We start from the raw sequence: 21,289 nt of genomic DNA, 5'->3' as shown, positions 1-21,289 counted from the left end.
GTCAAAAGTAGTAAAATTCATTTAAAAAAACCTTAATTCTGAAAATTATAATGGAGGGAGGGAGAGAGGCTTGAAAATGGTGAATCACCCCATTTGTAGGTATTAAGTTTTGAGAAATTTATTTGCAGCCCCTAATGCATGTATAAATCCTTCATTAAATAGAAAAAAATACTATTTTGACAAGAATATTATTGTAATTTTAAAAAAATTTAAAGATAAAATTAATTTGATTTGTAATATAATCTCTAAATAGGAATTGTGCGTAATATTGCTCTTAAATTTTTTGCTCTATAAGAATGTGATGACGTTGTCAAATCGAAGCCACAAAGTATTTAAAAAAAAAAAAAAAACTATTTATAAGTGTGTTCATATGAAGCATATTACTAATATTAAAGCTTCTCCTTGTTAATTCGTATAATATATTATTTTAAAATAAATAGAGTACTAAGACATCTACAAACAAATTATAAACAAATAATTTTATAAATTAATGTAGTTTCATATAATCTGTTAGATCTATTTTATAACAAAAATATATTTATAATCTGATGAACTATATAAAATCACATCAATTTATTATATTACTTTTATATAATTATAATATTTTCCATTTAAATATTTAGATAGGTATTAGAGCATTGACATTGACTTCATTAAAAGTCTAGCAAAATGTCAAATATGATGAATTTTATCAAAAGAGAGTTGCATTAGATTAGTCAAATAGATAAGTGTGAAACTTGAAGCTACAGTAAATGGATATATTTATTCAAATTTGAAGGGCTACTGTTTATTCATCAAATATATTTTTTATTCATTTTTAATCTCCAATGATTTTTTTATTCATGTTTAATCTCCAACCGTCTTGTAATAATAATGTAATAATTAAATTAAATTATTAATTAATATATGATTAGTGTAATTATAAAATATAAAAAAAATATTATTATTAAAAAAATAATATTATATTATTATTTTAATGAATACAAAAGCTAATTCAATGTAGAGTTATGAATAATGAAGTTTTAAATATACGAAAAATATATATTTTTTATCAAAATTTAGGCTTCGTTTGGAACATGAACTACTCTCAACTCATCTCAACTCATCATTATAATTTTTTCAAATTTCAATATAAAATATAATAAATAATTTAACTTTTTCAAATTTCAAAACAATAATAATATTAAAAATAATATTATAATAATATTTTATTATCTCAACTCAACTCACTTTAACATCCAAACTCACCCTTAAAGATAAATTTAATGAATTTAAGGCTAATACTGTAGAAGGGCAGGCAAGTTGACTACGTCAACATAAATCTGAATGTTGACTAAAAAATAAAAGGATTCATGTGGAGAAGCAGTAGCTCACCAATACAGATCACGAGAACTTGACTTTGAGAGACGCATTGACTCGGACAACTATAGCCCGGTATTGACTTGTACAGAGGCTGTCACCGGACGGAACCAGCTACCGGCGGCAGGCTGAACTTTTATATAATATATATATATATATATATTTTTTAATAATCAGTGCTATTTGAAAATTAAAAATTTGAAAGTAGTGTCCAGCCTATGAGATTTGATTTGTTTTTTAGATTAAATTATATCATATCAACGAAATTTATAAATATATTATTTTTTTCTATTTTAAAAGTTGACAACGAGGAATCCTGCTAAGGTGACAATTATTTTCTTAAAAAGATTTTCCGAAACTTTCTAAAATAAAATTGACCTTTTCCATTTTTTTTTTAAAATTAAAAATTTAAAAGAAAAAAATGTGTTGTTGAATGTCAAATTCAGTCATCAAATGAGATAAAAGAAATAATAAAGAGGAGAGCGACGAATCAATTAAACAAGCCTGTATCTAAGGTGAGAATATGGGACAATTCGTGAATTCAATACGAACATTAAGTTTTTTATATAAATAGATTCAAGTTAAAACAGGTTAACCTATTAAAATACAGTTAATAAATGAATCAATCTATTTAATTGAAATCAACTCACAATAACCTATTTAAATATTATTTCAAACTTATAAATTTGTTATTGTTGAGTTGTAATATTGATTTTTCTCATTATATTTGTGTTTTTAGAATAATACTAGATACAATCATAAGTTGTGTAAGTGGAGTGCACTCATTTTAAAAAAGAGTATGATTCATTGTTAAACAATTATATTTTTTATGTAAATTTTATATTTACTCACTGTTTAAAAAGAATGTACGACGCTTGTATAGTTTATGACCACATCCAGCATTATTCATGTTTTTATTTTCAGGATTGTAGTTCTAAACCTATGATCATATTTATAAAAAGATTGGTATTTTTTGTTAGTAGGTAATTTTATTTTATTTTATAGATATTGTATATACTAATAAATATAAATTTTAACTTGAATATGAAATTATGTTAATCAAACCAAATGAGTTATGTGTGATAGTTTAATTCATTTACATAAAATGGATTAAAATGAGTCGTGTTGTGTTGACTTATTTTTAATTAATTATTAAATAGGTCAAAATGGATGACACGACACTATGCGTTATTTAAATAAGTCAAGTTATGGTTTTAAAGTTTGACGCATTTAGCTTACGGGTTAAATTCGGGTTGACTCATATAGTTAAATGTCCATGACTCGACACGATACGAAAAAGATCCACAAACACGATTTGCCACCCCTACTTGTTTGGATTTAAGTTTGGAAGTTTAACAAATATTTTTAATAGCCAAAAGCTCTTTTAGAGAAAAAATTATGTGTTGGATAAATTTATAAAAAGTGGCACCTAAAAAGAACTAAAAGTATATATTTGTTTTAAAAAAATATTATTAAAAACCCAACTATTAATCCAAAAGTTATAGAATTTAATTTTAATTTAGTTAAATCTTTAACCCTCATTGATCATAAAATTTTACTACGCTTTTGAATCCGACCTTATGGTAGCTCTTTCTTTTTGGCGGTTTCATTCATCTATCAGTATTAAATGACTTAATACTATGCCCATATATTGTATTAAAATATTTTAATCCAGCCTACATGTTGTCTCCTCCATGATTTAAACTTGTGACATGGTCTTGATACTAATTGCTAAAGATCGAACTATTGATTCAAAAGTTCTAAGACTGCTAAATATTAATTTGATTAAACGTTTAACCCTTAATATCATAATAAATATCAAATTGAAACTTTTATTGAAAAGTTCATGTAGATAACAAAAACCATTGTTACTAATTTAAAAGTGTTTTAAACGCATGCTTACAAAAACCATTATATTTCCTATCACAATCTAAATAGGCACGAAGTGGTGTGAAGTCGGCAATCCTTTGTTTACATCACCTCTATAAAAATATTTTTATTATATCCATAATCGTCCACACTAATAGTGCCATTTAACACGATGCCTTTCGCATCTCTACTTCGTATTAGTAGGTGGGCATTTAAATAAAGTTTTTGGGTTATAAATTTTAATCAGCTACGTGGAAATTTCTCAAAGGTCCACTCATGCACAGAGCAAAGCTTTATGCTCTAAAAAAAACATAGTACATAGATAATGACATGTCTTAATTTCGAAAAATTGTTGTGATAACTAGTTAAAATTAGATACTCAAGGCAAGCTTGGCTTATAAACCAGGGAATAATATCATGTCTTCTAAACTAAAATACAACACGACAACCTTAGTGAAAAATTAAAAGTTATATTATATTCCAAGTAGCACATAAAGCTTCAGCCAACGTAAATAAGTTATTGTAATTGACGAATGCTATGTATCAATTATTATTTACGCTCATATTTTATATTTATAGTTTTTTTATAAGATATTGCAATTTTTTTTATAAAAAATAGAGTTAAAAAATAGTAAATAATAGTCGATGAGAAGAATGTTTGCAACAAAGGATAAAATCGGAAAGGTGCATCCAAGTTTTGGGCTAATTTACCCCGTGGCCCATCGCAAACCTGGGCTGCGTTTGGACACCAACTTTGAAAATTTCGAAATAATGACAGAGAGGCTGCCACATCATCAAATAATTGATCTGACGCACTGCTGATGATACTCCTGTTACGTTCCTACTGACCGAATATTTTTTTTAAAAAAAGTTATTATTATTAGTCATTATTTATCATTTTATATTTTATATTTTATAAAAAATATCTTTATATTTTATAAAAAATATTCCACATCTTATAAAAAGTTATAAATATAAAATATAAGAATGAGTAGTAATTGATCTATAATAAATTTTTAACAATTATAAATTTAATATATCTTATAATTTTTTATTTTTTATACCATAGTATTTATATTTTCTTTGGGATATCCGGGAAGCAGTACTCTTTCACCAGACAGTTGTTCTGGGCAGTCTGCACACCAAGCCCAGCTCATGCTCGGTCGAAAAACACGACTTGACCTGTCCTTTCGGCTCTTTTTCTCTTGTATCTACATCTCCTGTATACCTTCACCGTAACAAAATTATTATAATGTTCAGATAAAAGTAAGTATTTTATTTATTTTATAATAAAAATAATTTTAAAATTTACGTATCACATTAAATCATATTAATTTATAAATTTATTTTTATATAAAATCTTCGTAATTAAAATATTTTTTTATATTTAAATATTTATATTTAAATATTAAAATAAAATAATAAAAATAATAAATTATGTTGATTAAATAAATGTATGGTATATGAACACTAATGTCTCTTAAAATAATATATAAAGACTGTTTTTTAAGGAAAGATATTTTCAGAATAAAGATGATTAATAATTATTAGCAATATCACTTTTCTTAATAATGGGAAATTTGAATTTCAAGAAAGATTAGCTTATCATTAATCATTTAGGATTTCTGGCATCTTCTCCATTAATGCATTAGGATATCTGGCATCTTCTCCATAACAGCAAATCCGTGTTTTTTGGTTGAAGCAAAACATCGAAGCGTGTGAAAGGCGGAAAGGGTGGAACATAATACCACTGAAAATCCGAGGGGGAAGCTGACGTGCAGGGCAGGGAGCGAGCCATAAGGGCTAGGTGTCTGTGTTGTAGAAGGCTAAGTGGCTAACCCCTGTTTGGTTGTTTCCGTGGGCCTTTTTTCTCTTTTCTTTTCTCTCCGGCGAATCGGATCGTTACCTTTTTTTTTTCTACCTGCATTTCCTCGTCTCGGTACTAAAAAAATATCGTCGGCTATTACTATCTACAACTGTTAGACCGCGCTTTTGACGCCAAGGGATTGCACAGGCCCCCCCAGTCTTTTAGGCTTGCCATTATAACTCTCCCGAAGGTGATCATATAACCACTGTTTTTGTTCTCATATTGGATTTTTGACAATCGGGTATGATGTCTAGCCTGTTTCTCTCTCACACACTCTTTCTTTTGGCTTTGTTTTATTGGGTGTCAGTGACTCGGTGATCCATTGGTCTTATACCGATTACCAATATTCCCTGACCCATACATGACACCAAAGAGATCGGTTTGTTTAAACTGGGTTAGCATGCAAACAGATTTGATCGCTTGATCTGGGATCTGGTTCTCTCTATTTCAGGCTGGGTTTTAAGTGACGGAGAATTGCTACCAAATTTTGAGGAAACATGAGTGGAGCCGTGCTTGTGGCTGTAGCTGCTGCGGTTGGTAATTTATTGCAAGGATGGGATAATGCGACTATCGCAGGTAATTTAATGTCTGTGAGACCTGTTCTGAAGACGAAAAATGCTTTTTGAATTTCTTTTTGGCAGTAAAAGTTGATTCTTTAGATTGAAAGGTTTATCGTGATTCAGTGGATTCGTGTTCTGTACTAATTGAATCTGCTTTTGGTTACTCCTTGTCTTTCTTTTACATTTCAAAATTCTCAACTTTTTCTCTTTGGGAAAGCATAAGAGATTGAGCTATTAAATGATAAGCTTGAGAATTTTTTTTCTGTTTTTGCTGCAGGGGCTGTTTTGTACATAAAGAGGGAATTCAAATTAGAGAGTGAACCCACTGTAGAAGGGTTAATTGTGGCGATGTCACTTATTGGAGCCACTTTGATTACAACTTGCTCTGGAGCCCTAGCAGACTCGATAGGCCGCCGTCCACTGCTGATAATCTCATCTGTCCTTTATTTTGTTAGTGGTCTCGTAATGCTGTGGTCTCCCAATGTTTATGTCCTATTATTTGCTAGGCTTCTAGATGGATTTGGAATTGGTTTGTCTGTTACTTTAGTTCCTGTTTATATATCGGAGACAGCACCACCTGAAATAAGGGGATCACTGAATACGCTTCCCCAATTCACTGGTTCTGGGGGAATGTTTATGTCGTATTGCATGGTTTTTGGGATGTCTTTGATGAAATCCCCTAGCTGGAGGTTGATGCTGGGGATTATTTCTGTTCCTTCTCTTGTTTATTTTGCATTGACAATATTATTCTTGCCCGAGTCTCCACGGTGGCTTGTTAGTAAAGGGCGGATGCTTGAGGCCAAGCATGTTTTGCAGAGGCTGCGGGGCAGAGAAGATGTCTCTGGTTAGTTGTTCTTGGGTTTTTTTCCACGGAAATTATTAGTTCATGCCCATAAGTACAGACTGAATTACCATTTTATGGACTTTTGATGTTCGAGTGGGATCTTATATTGATATATGTTATGTTATAGTTTTCTGATTATGAATTCGGAAAGAACCTGAGTAGTTCTTTTCAGTATGCCTGTTTAGCTACATAGTGGAGAGAGAACTTGAGTATTTCACTTCAGCATGCCTCCCCTGAGATTAGTCAGGATGCTCTGCTGTTCCTGGACATCCGGTACCAATAAAAAAAAAGTTCACTGCAGCTGCCTGCACTAAATAGCAGAGATAAACTAACCTTTAATTACCAAAATGTCATCATCTTTGACATTTTAGAATTCTTCATTTATTTTCTGGGTGATTATTTTCAAGCCCCACTTTTACTCGTGGATACTATATGTTAGAGTTTCTGAGACTCTTGGACTTGATCCCGCATTCTTTACAAACTAATATGCGTGCATACCACTATATGTGTATGTTTGTGTGTGCCTGAGGATGTGGATTAAAATTCTTACGCTAGAACCACAACAAGATAATCACAACCATATGCGTTTAAACTGTGCCCCTCCCCACCCCCTACTTTCAAGTTATTATTTCTCTCACTTTATAAGGGTATATAAGGAAAATTTAATCATCATCTGACATTTGCTTCATTATATGGACTATTTGGCAAATAATGACACATCATTTGGATGATTTGGATCCTCCTTAAATGAACAGGTGAGATGGCTTTACTAGTTGAGGGTCTTGGAGTTGGGGGTGAAACATCTTTAGAGGAGTACATAATTGGCCAGGACAATGAGCTTGTGGATGACCAGGATCAAATTAAGATATATGCCCCAGAAGAGGGTCTTTCCTGGATTGCCAAACCTATCACCGGGCAGAGTACTCTAGGCCTTGTGTCTCGGCGTGGAAGCATGGCAAGTCGGAGTGGGCTTGTAGATCCTCTTGTCACCCTCTTTGGCAGTGTCCATGAGAAGCTCCCTGATACCGGAAGCATGCGAAGCATGCTTTTTCCACACTTTGGCAGCATGTTTAGCGTGGGTGGAAATCAACCTAGACAGGAAGAGTGGGATGAGGAGAGTCTTGCCAGAGAGGGCGAGGAGTATGCATCTGATGCTGCTGCTGGTGATTCTGATGATAATTTGCAGAGTCCACTGATCTCACGTCAGACAACGAGCCTTGACAAGGACTTGGGCCCAGCTCCCCATGGCAGCCTTTCAAGCATGAGGCATGGCAGTCTTGTGCAAGGAAACACTGGAGATAGCATGGGGATTGGTGGTGGTTGGCAGCTGGCATGGAAATGGTCTGAGAGAGAAGGGAAAGATGGCAAGAAGGAAGGGGGTTTTAAAAGAATTTATTTACACCAAGAGGGTGTACCTGCATCTCAGCGTGGGTCTCTAGTTTCTGTTCCTGGTGGTGATGCAGCAACAGAGGCTGAGTTCATCCATGCAGCTGCTTTGGTGAGTCAACCTGCTCTTTATTCCTCTGAGCTTATGCATCAGCAGCCAGTTGGACCAGCTATGGTTCACCCATCAGAAACTGCTGCAAAAGGACCAAGTTGGAGTGATCTTTTTGAACCAGGAGTGAAACACGCATTGGTTGTTGGGGTGGGAATTCAAATACTTCAGCAGGTATGTATAGTATCTACCAGTAATATTACTGTTCCGTTAATTTATTCTACATAAATATTAAACAAACTTCTTTCAGTTGATCTTTTTTGTAAATTTGCATGCATAGTGAAGCATCTCCTGCTATCCTCTCCACACAATTTTTTTTTTTTTTTTTTTTTGAGTTTTCCTGTTATAAGCTGGTTTTATTTTTCTCACTACAAAATGCTCCTCTGTTTACTTCATTTCTTCGAGCTGCTGATGAAATATATGTACACATGAATGCACTGACATGCATGCTCAGATAAGATTCCTTCATAAGAATTAGGAGGTATGAAGTATCAAAACTCATGCATGTTGATGGATTTGGTCTCAGAATTTTTTAGTGCTGGGACTAATATGGAATTCTGGGAGAATATTGTTATGGGTGGGATAAGCAGGAGTTTTTCTTGAGGACAATCCAAGATTGTGTAAAAATAAACTGGGGAAGTGGGGATTGTCTGACAAATTCAACTAGTCAACTTTTATATATTATCGGTCAATAATTATTGTACCGAAGCCTATTTTATTGTTGATAAATTAGAAAAATTAATAATGAACTAATTTCTTTTCTCTTTTCTTTGATAAATGCTAATATGCATTTCTTTTCTTTCCTTTTTCTTTCATATTGTGATGTTTATATTACATCTTATATATGCAGTTGACTTCCTTGTATATCTAGACAATCATGTTTATATTACACCTCTCATTTCTTGTTCCCAAGTGGCAGCTGCATGGAAAATGATACCCTTGTGTATTATGTGGTGTATTTGGTTGGAGAGAAATGAGAGGTGCTTTAATGATCGGGAACGCAATAGTGATGCATTATGGAAGTTTTTTATAAGCACACTACTTTGCTGGTTTTCTGCTATTGTACTCAAGGGGGGGCTGTAAATGAGTTCTTGTCGTCGTTTCTCTAAGCTATAGAATGTAACTAGGTGTTTCTTGTGTATACTTCCTGTGTACTCGGGTTTCGCCTATTTCATTATGTTTAATAAAGTTCTAACTTATCAAAAAAAAAAAAAAATGTCTTGTGTACATGGGCTATGCCTATTTCTATCGATAATATTTTTTACTGATAAAAAAATATACATGCAGTTGTCTGGAATAAATGGGGTTCTATACTACACACCTCAAATTCTTGAGCAGGCAGGTGTTGGAGTTCTTCTTTCAAACATAGGCATTAGTTCGGCTTCTGCATCTCTGCTAATTAGTGCACTAACGACTTTGTTGATGCTTCCTTGTATAGCTGTTGCCATGAGGCTTATGGATATATCTGGCAGGAGGTATTTTTTTTTTCCACTCCACAATCTTTGTTATCTTCGTTCAATGGACAAAAGTATACAAGTGTTACTGTATATGTAATCAGGTTGATGCAATGGGTACACTTGGGTTTGGAGTGGATGGTCCATGTTTTTGGTTACTGTGTTTGTGAGTTAGTTCTTTATGGTTGTTATGGACATACACTTGTTGTAAGACTGATCAATATTTATATCTGACCAATTTAATTAGGTATGTTTGGATGCTTAAAATGTCTCAAAATTTTGTGAATAGTAGTGAAATGGTTTGAGTGAAGATGTTTTATTGGGTTTTGGGAAATGAGAGAGAAAAAGTTGGATAAAAAATATTTTATAAAATAAGTATTGTATTGGAGTTTGTGAAAGTGAATAGATGAAGTTAAAAAGTTATTTGAGTATAATTTTTTAATATTATTTTTGTTTTGAAGTTTGTAAAAGTTGTATTGAAGTTTGTAAAAGTTGTATTGATTTTTGTATTTGAGTAATGATTAGATGAAAATTTTAAAATTGAAATAGATAAGTATTTTGTGTTTGAGTGATATTTGAGAATGATGTTATGAGAAATTTTGGGAATGTTTGGTGTTACCCAAACACAAATGAAATAAATGTTTCTGCTCGACCTGCCTCGCTCCTAATGAAATAAATTCTCTTTGGTTGACTCTTGAGGAATATTACAAAAAGGGGTGTACACATTCAATGAATCACTACATGGCAATCAGGGAATGAAATACCTGGCAATTAGGGAAAAAAAGAATCAAAAACTTTAAGAATACCTGAGAAGTGTTGAAAATGTTTGTGAATGGTAATGAAAAAATAATAATAAAATATTAAATAGTAATAAAAAGTAGGTGAAAAGTAATGAATAGTAGAAAAAGTAGGTGAAAAGTAATAATAAAGTAAATAATAGTAGTGAGAGTGTTTGAGAGTACTTGAGGTACTCTTGGTTGCCAAAGGTACAATGCTTGGTGCCCCTTTTTTGTGAGACTGTTTTCCTATGGGAAGAAACATACTGAAATTGTTTTTTTTTTTAAATTTTAAATTTTTTACTTTTTCTGTGACATTGTGCTCGAACCAAAGAAGTTTTACTTCTTGTATTTGATGAGTGGTAACATTCTTGACATTTATTTTGTGATAAGGATGCCTACTATTTCCATAAATTCTTGTTGTTGTGGCTCAAATACCCTTGGAATGAAATGGAAGACACCCACTACCACTAAATGCAATAGACCACGTCAACATAAAATCACTATATCAAATTCTACTGATTTGAATTTACTGCCTTAGAATAATGCAAATGAATGTACAGTTCCCTTCAATTTTTTTTTTTTGGGTTGACCTTAATGTTTGCCTTTTGGTTTACCCATTGCAGGAGTTTGCTTCTCAGCACAATCCCTGTATTGATATTATCTCTCGTAATCTTAGTCATTGGAAGCCTTGTGGATATGGGAAGTGTTGCGAATGCATCAATCTCAACTGTTAGTGTTGTGCTTTACTTCTGCTGCTTTGTCATGGGATTTGGACCAGTCCCCAACATACTCTGTGCAGAAATCTTCCCCACCCGAGTTCGAGGCCTCTGCATTGCCATATGCGCCCTCGCATTTTGGATAGGTGACATCATTGTCACCTACACACTCCCAGTGATGCTCAAATCCATTGGCCTTGCTGGTGTTTTTGGCATGTATGCAGTTGTGTGCCTCATATCGTGGGTGTTTGTTTTCATGAAAGTCCCGGAAACCAAGGGCATGCCCCTTGAAGTGATTACTGAGTTCTTCTCCCTTGGTGCTAAGGAGGCTGCAGCCAGCTAGAACAACCGACATGATCACTGATGGATTGAAATTTTGGATGTGTTTTAATCTTCATTTGGGTTCTTTTTACATCTATTTCTTGGTGTTTTCTGTAAAAAAAGATCATTTTTTTTTTGTTCGCTTGTTAGTATATACCTGTTATGAATGACTTTGAAGTTGCTTGCGCTGCTCTTTGTTCATACGAGAATGTTGAATTCCTTCTTGTAATGCTCTAGAGGGGATGGCGTGCATAGGAACAGGACTATTGGTCTTGATGACAGGTCGAGGGTTGGGGATGGTTTATGGGAAGTGTGTTATGGTGGGAGAAGTGTGAATTGCAATTTTTAGTTACGAAAATTTCGAAGGAGTGTTATGTCGAAAAATTTATCTTTAAAATTAATTATAGGAATTATTTCATCTGCAATCCCGTCCGTGGGGTTGTGTTGTTTTTATATTCATTAGTTATTAAATAAAAAATAACATCTGTAATTAAGTTGACATATTTTGATTAGAACCTTAAAAATACCTCACTGTTTTAAGTTGCCAAATTATTTTCAAACCGAAGTGATGTTTTAGTGGAATGTGGGCCATATGCTTGAATGGAACTTAATGGTGAGATGACTGGATACCAGTAACACTTTAGCATGTACATATCATGGCTTGCCTACGAGATAAAGCATATCACTGAACAACAAAATCCAGAAGCCATGCAGTGGAATGTAAATCGTACAAAATCCAAAAATTTACGTCCAAAATGAGTAATTACGATTTTGAATGTTTTTACAAGAATCGTCTTGTCGAACCTGTTACTACCCAGAAGAGACAGAGGTGCGTGGCTAAAAGCTTCGTTCTGCAGTTATGTACCATGCGACGGGCATCGACGCATGTTGGGATGCACGAAATGAAGATAAGCAGAGGGTAGATTAATGGGAGGACAACGGATTTCAGATTCAGAAGGCAGAGCCGTGGATTTGGCGAATGCTCGGGTGCTTTCTTACAAGGACCCCACCCTGGCCATGGTGGTGCAACCCAGTCTTTAAGGTAGTCATTACCGAGCATTTGAAATTGACAGACTACCTATCCCATACAAGTCTTTTCCATAATCCTTTTATCCTTGGATTTTTAAGTTGAAACAACTTCAAATGAGAGTAACAGTGAACTACATAGGCATGAAATTATCATTTATATCACCAAGACTCTTTATCTGATCATATATGACATATCCAGCATGATTTGGTGACCATATTTTAAGTTTGAGACCTTATGAGCTGGCTCCCTAACACTTTGGCAGACCATCAAAAGAGAAATATTTAGTTCATAAACAAACTGCAACGTAGATTGTTATACCACAAAAAAAAACAACATTAATTTGTGAACTTTGGATATCTGTTTGTCAACCTTATCACTTTCTAAAACGGCATTGTTGTGAAAGAGCACCGTGCCTGAGAACCGGGAAAAACTCTTCCATTTTATGTATGTTGTGGGTTTACTGTTTGATGGGATGGGATCAGCAGCCCCATAAATATACATGCAGGAGCATTCATCAACATAGTGCCAGACAACTATTGTCAGAACTAGTGTCGGATAACCCATACCATTTTTCCGCCAACAAAATTCGTACAACAATCATAAATTTCATAGTTTCATCACTATTTATTGGCCATCGGATGCTCTAATTTGCAGTTTGTACCGTAGAATTAAACATCAAATTGAAAGCCAATGCTTGGAGCCTTGGACCCCAAAAAAAAAAAACTCTAAAATTGCAATGATCATCATGAAACAAGCCTGGCACCCACCCTATCAAGCTTCTTTACTGCCTTCACCGCCTTCAAATTCCCCACTCTCCAAAACGCCTCCACCATGCTCTCCGCAATCCTCTTCCCCACCTCCTCACTATCTATGACCGCCACTGCAGTTGGCCCTGCCCCGCTAATCGTACAACCGAACGCTCCGGCCTCAATGGCCGCCTTCTTCACTGCTTCCATGCCGGGAATCAATGGCGCCCGCCTCGGCTCCACAATCTTATCCGCCGACAAAGCTTTTCCCAATCCCTCCAGGTCCCCCTGCAAGATCGACGCCACCAGCGCCCCGGCCTGGCTACAATTCCAAACGTGGTGCGCCATCCCAATCTCACCAGGCAAAGCCGCCCGCATTTTCTTCGTGGGTGCCTCGAACTCCGGGCTCACGAGAACAAAGAAGAGATCTTTTTTAGCCGGGAAGTTTAGTCTCATAAGCTCCAGTGGCTCGTAGTTGCGGACCAGAACAAAGCCGCCCATGATCGACGGGGCCACGTTGTCCGCGTGGTAACCCGATACCTTCTCCTCCGACTTCAACCCGGCTAGGACAAGCTCTTCGGGTCCGAGTCTCCCGCCGAAGATCTCGTTGACTGCTACAGCGGCGGCGGCAGCGCTGGCGGCGCTGGAGCCCAGGCCGCTGCCCAATGGCAGGCCTTTCTCAAGGGAGAGGGAAAGACCGACTGATCGGATGCCGAGCATCTTCATGACCTCGATCGCAGCAATGCCGGCGCAGTTCCAGTTAGGATTCTTGCTGAGCTTAGAGGAGGCGTCGCCGAAGACGTGGGAAATGGAGATCTGTCCCGGGTGGACGTTGGGGTCGACAGAGATTGACACGAAGTCTCCGAGGCCATCCACGGCGCAGCCGAGGAAGTCGAAACCGGGTCCTAGGTTAGCGACGGTAGCCGGTGCGAAAGCCTTGACGGAGACCAATATCGGTTCGGGTTCCCGTATTTGGGTTGTGAAGGGCAGAGAGAAGTTGCAGCGGAACGACGGGGATTTGGAGGCGGAGGAGAAAGTGGTCGAAGGTCGAACACAGATGGGCTTCACCGGAGGCTGGTAGCAAATGGCCATTGCACGTGTCACAGGAGAGAGAGAGAGAGAGAGACTATGTAAGGGTTTCACAGGTAGGTAGGTAGGTAGGTAGAGGAGAGCTAAGAAAATGGCACAGGTAGGTAGGCAGTGGAGAGCTGAGAAAAAAACCTCGGCTGCGTCAAAGGAAATGGGATACAGGCTGATATGGGCCGAGTTTTATTATTATTTAGGCCCAAAATCAGCTGGCCTTTATTACCAATTTTTTTATTTTTAGATTTTATAAAAATAAATTTATAAATTGAAGTAAATATTAAATTTTCTTTATAATAAAAAAATATACAATCTGATATACCACGTCAATTTACATATTTTTAAAAAATTTTATATACCACACCGTCATCTCACTTTTATCTAATAAAAGATCGTCTAATAATAATAAATGTATTACATCTTACATAGTGAAATAAAAGTAAAATGATGGTGTAATGTATAACATTATTCTTTTTTTTTTTTTTTTATACCTATAATGGATCTCAAGACACATGGTACATTGATTAACAAAACATCCTTTATTAAGATAATAATTTAATTTACAAAAAGATGTTATAAAAATAAAATTAAAAAAATATAGAGATTACACCACACCACTGTCCACTATGTAAGATGTGACATATTTATCATCATTGGATGATAAAAAAAATAAAGCATCACTATTTTTTCATCATTGTAAAAAAAATTCATTAAAATAATAATGATCATAGATACATACACTCGTATATTTCCAAATGCCTTTGTATATCAGCCATCAATTAGTTAAAACAGCTACAGAAAACAAAATTAGTTAAAACAAGATCTCAACATGCACACTTCATTAACAGTTCTTATCAAGCCGGTGTTACCAAAGTGCAAGTTTTTGAAAGCCATGTCTCAATTCTCATGCATCTCGCGTCTTTCCCAAGAAGCCTCAATTCCCTAGAAGAATTCCTGAATTCGTCTTCATTTCCATTCCCATAACTATTTGAGGACATATCCCTTCGTTTTCTTTTTGACTTGCTCTTCCACACTTCCTCCTTCTCGTCTGCAAATGACAAAAATGTCTGGAGGCGTGCAGAACGTGAGCTGCTAACACTAGAACTAGGATCAGTGTCTTCAGGGACGTGCCGGGCAAACTGGCGCATCATTAAGCAAAAGTAGACTATCAGAGCAAGACAACACGCTATCCCACAGATGAGAAATAGCCCCAAGAAGCTTTGTAGTTCAAACTTATCTGCCACAGGATCGGTTGCCTGGGAAGCACATGCCTTTCTCGACAACCACTTGTCATGGATCCTCTGAAGCTCACCGTTCTCTGATAGACTGAGTATGGCAGTAGACATGTCAACCGCTAATGGAGAGTCTCTTGGAAATGCCTACGAAAAAAAGAAAAAGAAGAAAACACAAGAGACGCTGAGAAAATTCCCATGCACGAGTTTTAGTGCTCCATTTCTACTGGTTTATGGTTGTTTAAAGGAAGATTGACTATGCTTAAGAAGAATCAACTTGAGCAAAGATGCATTCCAATGCCAATGAACATGAGTTTTTCAGTTCTCTTTTTACTATTTTCCACAGCAACAACACCCAGGGGGAGGATATGGTCAACCTTTAATAGAAAAAAGTCTTTTCTTACGCCCAAAATGAATCAATGATAATTCATTTATTTCAATTGAAGAGAAGAATGCCACCAGGTCTTGGTGCAAATACTTCAATCAACTAAGTGGTCATATATATGTTTTTTTTATAGGTTCACAGTTCGCATTCTTCTGATCTAATTATTACACGAATATGGTTCTGTCCTCCTTAATCACTATGCATAAATATTCTGCATAATTTTTATTTTACTTTTATTTATTAATATCTTCCATGCTTTTAAATTCACTTCTGTTATAACTGACCTGCACAACCATCAAGCTGCAAGCATTTAGAATCCAGCAAAAACAATTTTCCAAGTTTCTATCAAGGCCATGTAAATTTGAAGATAACAAACCAACTTGATCAAACAGGTGTGGAAATAAAAACACTAACCAAAATTCAGAAATACTCACAAATCCCCACCCGCTTTTGGTGAATTCTTGGCCTCTAACTGAGAATCTGCAGTGGTCTGATAGGAAGAGCTCCATATATGGCTGTTCATCAACCACAGCAGCAACAGTTCCTCTCTCGAGGGCAACGGCATATTCTTCTGGTGAGCCAAGAGCAACTAGTCTAGATTTTGGGATGTTGAGTTCATCAGTCAAATAGTTTTCAGCAAAAGATCCTACTTGGAATCCTATAGGTTCATTGCTAGTCACCAAGGTATCAATTCCTGTGATGGGAGAGGAAAGCTGTTGAGCTGTGAGGATTGATGTTAGGCTTGCAGTATAACTTGAGTTGATTATGAGAACCACAAAAAGCCAGATGATAAGCACAAAGCGACCAAGTGTAGTCACTGTATTTTCTCCTGACAATGTGAAGAAATCCAGAATTGGCATTATTGGCTAAGCTACCATCAAAACCAGGAAAACATACATCATAGAATGACAAGATGGAGAGACTTACTATGTGCAAAAAACATAGTAGAGAAGCTAAACCTGCAAAGAGAAGGAAAATGAAGGTAGAGAGGAGTTACAGAAATAAACAGTGGGAAAGTTACAAGTTGAACAGTAAAAGATGCAAGACAACTTATGCGATTCTTCAACTGGATGAATTGTGAAAACACGGAATCCAAAATTCACCATGGTCTGAAATATTATGAAGACACAGAATCCCAAGTAAAAAATCCAGTCCACCCCCCCCCCCCCCCCCCCCAAAAAAAAAAAAAGGGGGGGGCAATGTCCAAAGTTCAACTCGCTCTAGCTGAAAATCATGTATGTTCATGCATAATTCACAAAACAATGAGTCAATAACTTAGCAGAACAATGAAAAAAGCTCGCCATTTCAAGAAACCCTCCTATGAATGCTGCTGATTGCCATTTGGTAGAGACATGATGATAAGCATTTAAAAAGACAATCTCATGCAAACGTCCTGTGTATTTGGCTATGCCTAGTATTATGAATAAAACTTCTTGATTCCCTATCAAAAAGGAAGACTAAGAAGGGTGGCGCTACAGGAAATAGGAGGGAAAGGGCTGTGGATGATATACGTCTGCAGGACTAGAAGGTTGTTGAGAATATTTGAATCCTAGTCCATCCCTTCTACGATCTGCTGGTATCGTTCATGTACGCTAGGCTAGTTTCGTTTATTTGTTTTTCATATTTAACAGAAGTCAAATGCTGGTTTTTCCTTCAAATAAGAAAGTCAATTGTGGATTTACGTACACAAAAAACTACAAGTCATATCTCTACTGTACTAAGCTGAGCACTCACCACATAATTGTGACTAGCTGTTTCTTGGGAGGCCCACGGAATTCATCATTTATTCTATGTTCAAGAATCCATACAACAGTTCCAACAATAAGGAAAAAAGCTGCTGTGACAGCCCACATCCATGGAGTAAATGGTCGTAGGAATGCCCAAGCTCTTGAAAACTTTTTGACTGGGGCTACCACAACTAGTCCTGACTCTATATAGGGCTGAGTAAAATCCACATTCTTTGTTCTGCTTGTGACGATTGCAATGTCACCAACAGCTGCGTCAAAAACCTACAAAGAAAGTTTACAAGATCAGATGGAGCAATACACTCAAAATTTTATCCCTAAGAAAAAATTTAGAACATTTTCTCAATAAATTATACTAACATTTGTTGCGACCATATTTACAAGCTCATTGTAGCTTGGATTCTTATGACCATCTCCAAACGGAATGAAGATGTGTGGAACTGCATAAGGAAGCAAGTTTATGGCGGCAAGGAATACATCCATGCAATATCCTTGAACTTTATCAGTACCATTTACTGATGATAGCAAAACAAAGTTACGGTAACTAACTCGGTTTGGAACTCCAATTCTCAATTGCCTTCCGTTGTTTGGAAAAACCCACCCACGAGGCTTCTTTGTTGTTCCCCCAGGCCATACCACACTGTCTAATTGCTGGCTTGAACTTGACCGGTTGGGTGGTCTCGCATAAAGTGTCTCCGGGGTCACAACAGATAACCCAGAATAATTAGACCAGTATCCAATCTGCCTATAACCATTTTCAATCATGTTAAGGATATCATATGCAGGACGAAAAGGAGATCTGTCAGAATTGAATTGAATAGGTCCTGTCAAACCTGTCATATTGGTCTGCAATATGTTGTTGAGCAATTGCTTCCCCCATCAAAAATGCTTAATGCACCAAGATTCAGAGCCCCTCCCCTCATTTGACTTAAACGTGTACTGTTGGAGAATGACATGTTACCTCCCTGATCAAAAAACAACTTTATTGCACGAGCAAGCATCCAAACAGTATCATAGGCATATAGACCATAAGGGTTTAACCCGATAGAACCATTACTCAGCTTGTGCCACTGTGAAATAAATGACCTTTTACTTTCTGAATCAGGTGTGTGTGGACGAAGAGTCAGAACTCCTTGGATAGCGTTTGCAGTTTTTGAAGAAAGTGGTGAAGTTGAATCCAAAACAGTGGATAGCCAAGTGGTTGCTATCCAAACATACCCAGTCTCCATCATCCCAAGATTCTGGGCCTCATGAAAAACCAAGAGACCTGTCTTGGAGAAGGTATGTAGAACAATTACTCTAGCTTCCATCATTCGAACTTTCACTAGTTGATCCTTAACCTCACTTGGTGTTGATGTGGGGTCAGGGGGAAGTGCTGCTTTATAAGAAATTTTGCAGCGTCTTTCTGCAAGTTTATCACCTAAAGCAATAACACCATTTCGGCTCTGATCATCATCGCTAAAAATTGCAACAACCTCTCCCCAACCAAAGTAACTAATCATATCTGCAATCGCAGTCATCTGGAATTGATCATTGGGTGCTGTTTGAACGAAGTAAGGGTATTGCAGGGGCGAGAGGGTAGGGTCCAGTGCCGTGAATGACAATAATGGGACATGAAGTTCATTTGCAATATGTGAGAGTACATGAGCCATTACAGCATTTTGTGGACCCAGTATAGCTACGGTATCAGTCTCCATGAAATTTAATGCTGTGATCAATGAAGTAATTGGAATTGTGAATGCTATCATTCCACCAAGAGGAAGAACGTATAATGAAAAAGAAACAAAACTGAGGAAACCCCATGTAAGAAATGATTAGACCAAACAAGGAAGACGGACAACTAAAATAAGAACAGGCCAGAAGTATTTACGGTGGGAAAAAAAAAAAATAGAAGAAGAAGAAGAAGAAGAAGAGAAAAGCTTACCTCCCATGATGCCAAGAAATCCACTGAAGTTGGAATCATGCAGCTGTATAGACAATTTGCTTCCACCAAGAAAGCGCGGATTGGAATTTACATCATTCTCAGCAGCCTTCATGGCAAACCTCGCTACCTTCCCATTGATAGTGCTAAATGTGAAAATAGCTCCAACTTTTACGACATCAGGTCTCAAAGTCTCCGCTGAGAATGCTCCAGTACAAAGAACGAAAATTGACACATGCCAAACCAGATTCATGGTGATATTAATTGATGAACCTCACCACAGACCGTCCTATATGAAACAGAACAAACATGCCCAATGAAAGTGAACAGAGGAAATACTCGAACAAAACTATCAAAACAGGCCGGATGTCTCCCTCATCGGCAATATAAGAACCTCAAGCTAGGACGGTGGGACCGGTAATGACAAGAAGATTAAAGAACACCACCTACGCATCCTTGTCCCAGGCTAGCGATAACTTTAACAAACTCAAAACACAGAGACATTGAAAAGCACTGGGAAATCGAAATTTGGAGAAAGTCCTGAAAAAGAAAAAGAACGACCCATTCTAAGGCCTGACGTACGGGGAACAAAGGTAATCAAATAATTGAATTTACGATTTGCTCGAAAAGCAACATGCAGACAACAAAGAACAAAAAGCACAATTTTGTCTAAATAAAGCAGCAACTTATATATAAGAAATACCCATCTTATGCTTAGCGCAAGCAAAGAGAAATTTCAGGTGACTGCAAAAGCTCACACGGAAAACATACTCACCTCAAAACTCAGAGAACAGCAGAAGGGAATCAGAGGTAGAGCTTTGAGGCAAACAACCATCCATTCTAAAAATAAGGAAAAATATATTAATGCAAAGAGCAGGTGCTAAAAAGAGAGCAGCATCTATATATCTATATATGAAAGAACAGAGAGAGAGAGAGAGAGAGAGAACACTCAGAAGAGGAAAACTTGAGTGTCCCCAGAAAGTGAGGAACAAAACCACTTAGATCAGCAACGGGCACCTTTTTCATTATTTAATTATGGCGAGAATACTTCGAGTAAGGTAAGTTGGGTTTCCACCAGTTTGTCATTGTGGAGGGATACGGACTACACTGTTCAGTCACTCTCTGCGAATGGCACTGTTGAATTCTTTTAGAGATAATGGGAGACAATGCAAACAACTAGAAGTCCACATATGTGGTGGTGCCAAGAATAGAAGCCCAGTACCAGAGAGGCCAGGGAATCACAAGGAGCATGATTCTTTCATGTGGAATTAATTTGGAAAGCAAACAAGGGTAGTTTGTGGTGGTGGTGAACAAGCGATGATGATGTCGAGTGAGGCCACCATGAATGGAGGTTTTTGGGTTTTGTTTTTTCTTAATAGTAATTTTTTCTTTCCTGGTTATCCCTTTCAGCCGTTTGGCTGATCGTAAAGGACATTCGAACCTGACTAGAGGTGACGAAAGGCGTATGGTCTTGGGAAAGGATGGAAAACGTAGCTGGTATTATGAAAAATCTTTCGGTTAGTATAGGTCTGTTTGAAGTTAAAACTCCCGTCAATTTATCTTAATTTATTTTATCTTATTATTATAATTTTTTTAAATTTTTATATAAAATATAATAAACAATTTAATTTTTTTAAATTTTAAAATAATTTTTTTTAATTTTTACACAAAATATAATAAATAATTCAACTTTTATTCTACTATTCACGAATCATTTCAATTTATTTCTTAATCATAACCACTCTATTATTATAAAAAATATCTCTATATTTTATAATAAAATAAATTATAATATAAAATATGAGATTAATAACAACTGACACACAGCACTCTTACGATGTTATTGGTTGGATCATGGCCGTAAGGTCAAGACATCGTTTCTT

At 36.1% G+C, this 21,289-nt stretch overlaps 3 protein-coding genes across 5 annotated transcripts; 1 reads left to right on the top strand and 2 right to left on the bottom strand.

Annotated features, from left to right (window-relative positions):
* The first annotated feature begins 4,877 nt into the window (after positions 1-4,877).
* LOC121256019 (monosaccharide-sensing protein 2-like) lies at positions 4,878-11,618 on the top strand. 3 transcript variants are annotated; one of them, XM_041156621.1, is made up of 6 exons: positions 4,878-5,285; positions 5,547-5,671; positions 5,933-6,499; positions 7,255-8,168; positions 9,282-9,469; positions 10,851-11,618. In XM_041156621.1, the coding sequence occupies exons 2-6, from the start codon at positions 5,593-5,595 to the stop codon at positions 11,284-11,286; spliced, it is 2,184 nt and encodes a 727-aa protein (XP_041012555.1). In that variant the 5' UTR covers positions 4,878-5,285; positions 5,547-5,592; the 3' UTR covers positions 11,287-11,618. The 3 variants fall into 3 exon arrangements, with proteins under 3 accessions (XP_041012555.1, XP_041012557.1, XP_041012556.1); XM_041156623.1 differs by having other exon boundaries at positions 4,878-5,336; positions 10,851-11,617; XM_041156622.1 differs by having other exon boundaries at positions 5,403-5,671; positions 10,851-11,616.
* Positions 11,619-12,830: 1,212 nt separating this feature from the next.
* On the bottom strand, positions 12,831-14,422 carry LOC121256023 (homoserine kinase-like). The gene has a single exon (XM_041156630.1). It carries the CDS (start codon positions 14,130-14,132, stop codon positions 13,038-13,040), a length of 1,095 nt encoding a protein of 364 aa, XP_041012564.1. The 5' UTR covers positions 14,133-14,422; the 3' UTR covers positions 12,831-13,037.
* Positions 14,423-14,875: 453 nt separating this feature from the next.
* LOC121256018 (glutamate receptor 3.2-like) lies at positions 14,876-20,263 on the bottom strand. Its single transcript, XM_041156620.1, is given in 8 exon segments — positions 14,876-15,502; positions 16,175-16,569; positions 16,668-16,699; positions 17,475-17,749; positions 17,846-18,363; positions 18,366-19,193; positions 19,410-19,695; positions 20,182-20,263. Coding segments are annotated over 7 exon segments (2,823 nt in total). The 5' UTR covers positions 19,660-19,695; positions 20,182-20,263; the 3' UTR covers positions 14,876-14,977.
* Between the last annotated feature and the right edge of the window lie 1,026 nt (positions 20,264-21,289).

This window comes from Juglans microcarpa x Juglans regia, chromosome 3D (assembly GCF_004785595.1).
Source record: "Juglans microcarpa x Juglans regia isolate MS1-56 chromosome 3D, Jm3101_v1.0, whole genome shotgun sequence".
In the NCBI taxonomy this organism is placed as follows: Eukaryota; Viridiplantae; Streptophyta; class Magnoliopsida; order Fagales; family Juglandaceae; genus Juglans; species Juglans microcarpa x Juglans regia.
Note: the sequence above shows the minus strand (reverse complement) of the source record. Positions and strands in the feature narration are given on the sequence as shown.

What these genes read in the sequence shown, in the direction of transcription:
- LOC121256023 (XM_041156630.1), bottom strand. Translation starts at nt 14,132, where the DNA reads ATGGCCATTTGCTACCAGCCTCCGGTGAAGCCCATCTGTGTTCGACCT.
- LOC121256019 (XM_041156621.1), top strand. Translation starts at nt 5,593, where the DNA reads ATGAGTGGAGCCGTGCTTGTGGCTGTAGCTGCTGCGGTTGGTAATTTA. An exon ending in GGATAATGCGACTATCGCAG is followed by an intron (nt 5,672 to 5,932) that starts GTAATTTAATGT and finishes TTTTTGCTGCAG; the next exon opens with GGGCTGTTTTGTACATAAAG. An exon ending in ATGGATATATCTGGCAGGAG is followed by an intron (nt 9,470 to 10,850) that starts GTATTTTTTTTT and finishes TACCCATTGCAG; the next exon opens with GAGTTTGCTTCTCAGCACAA.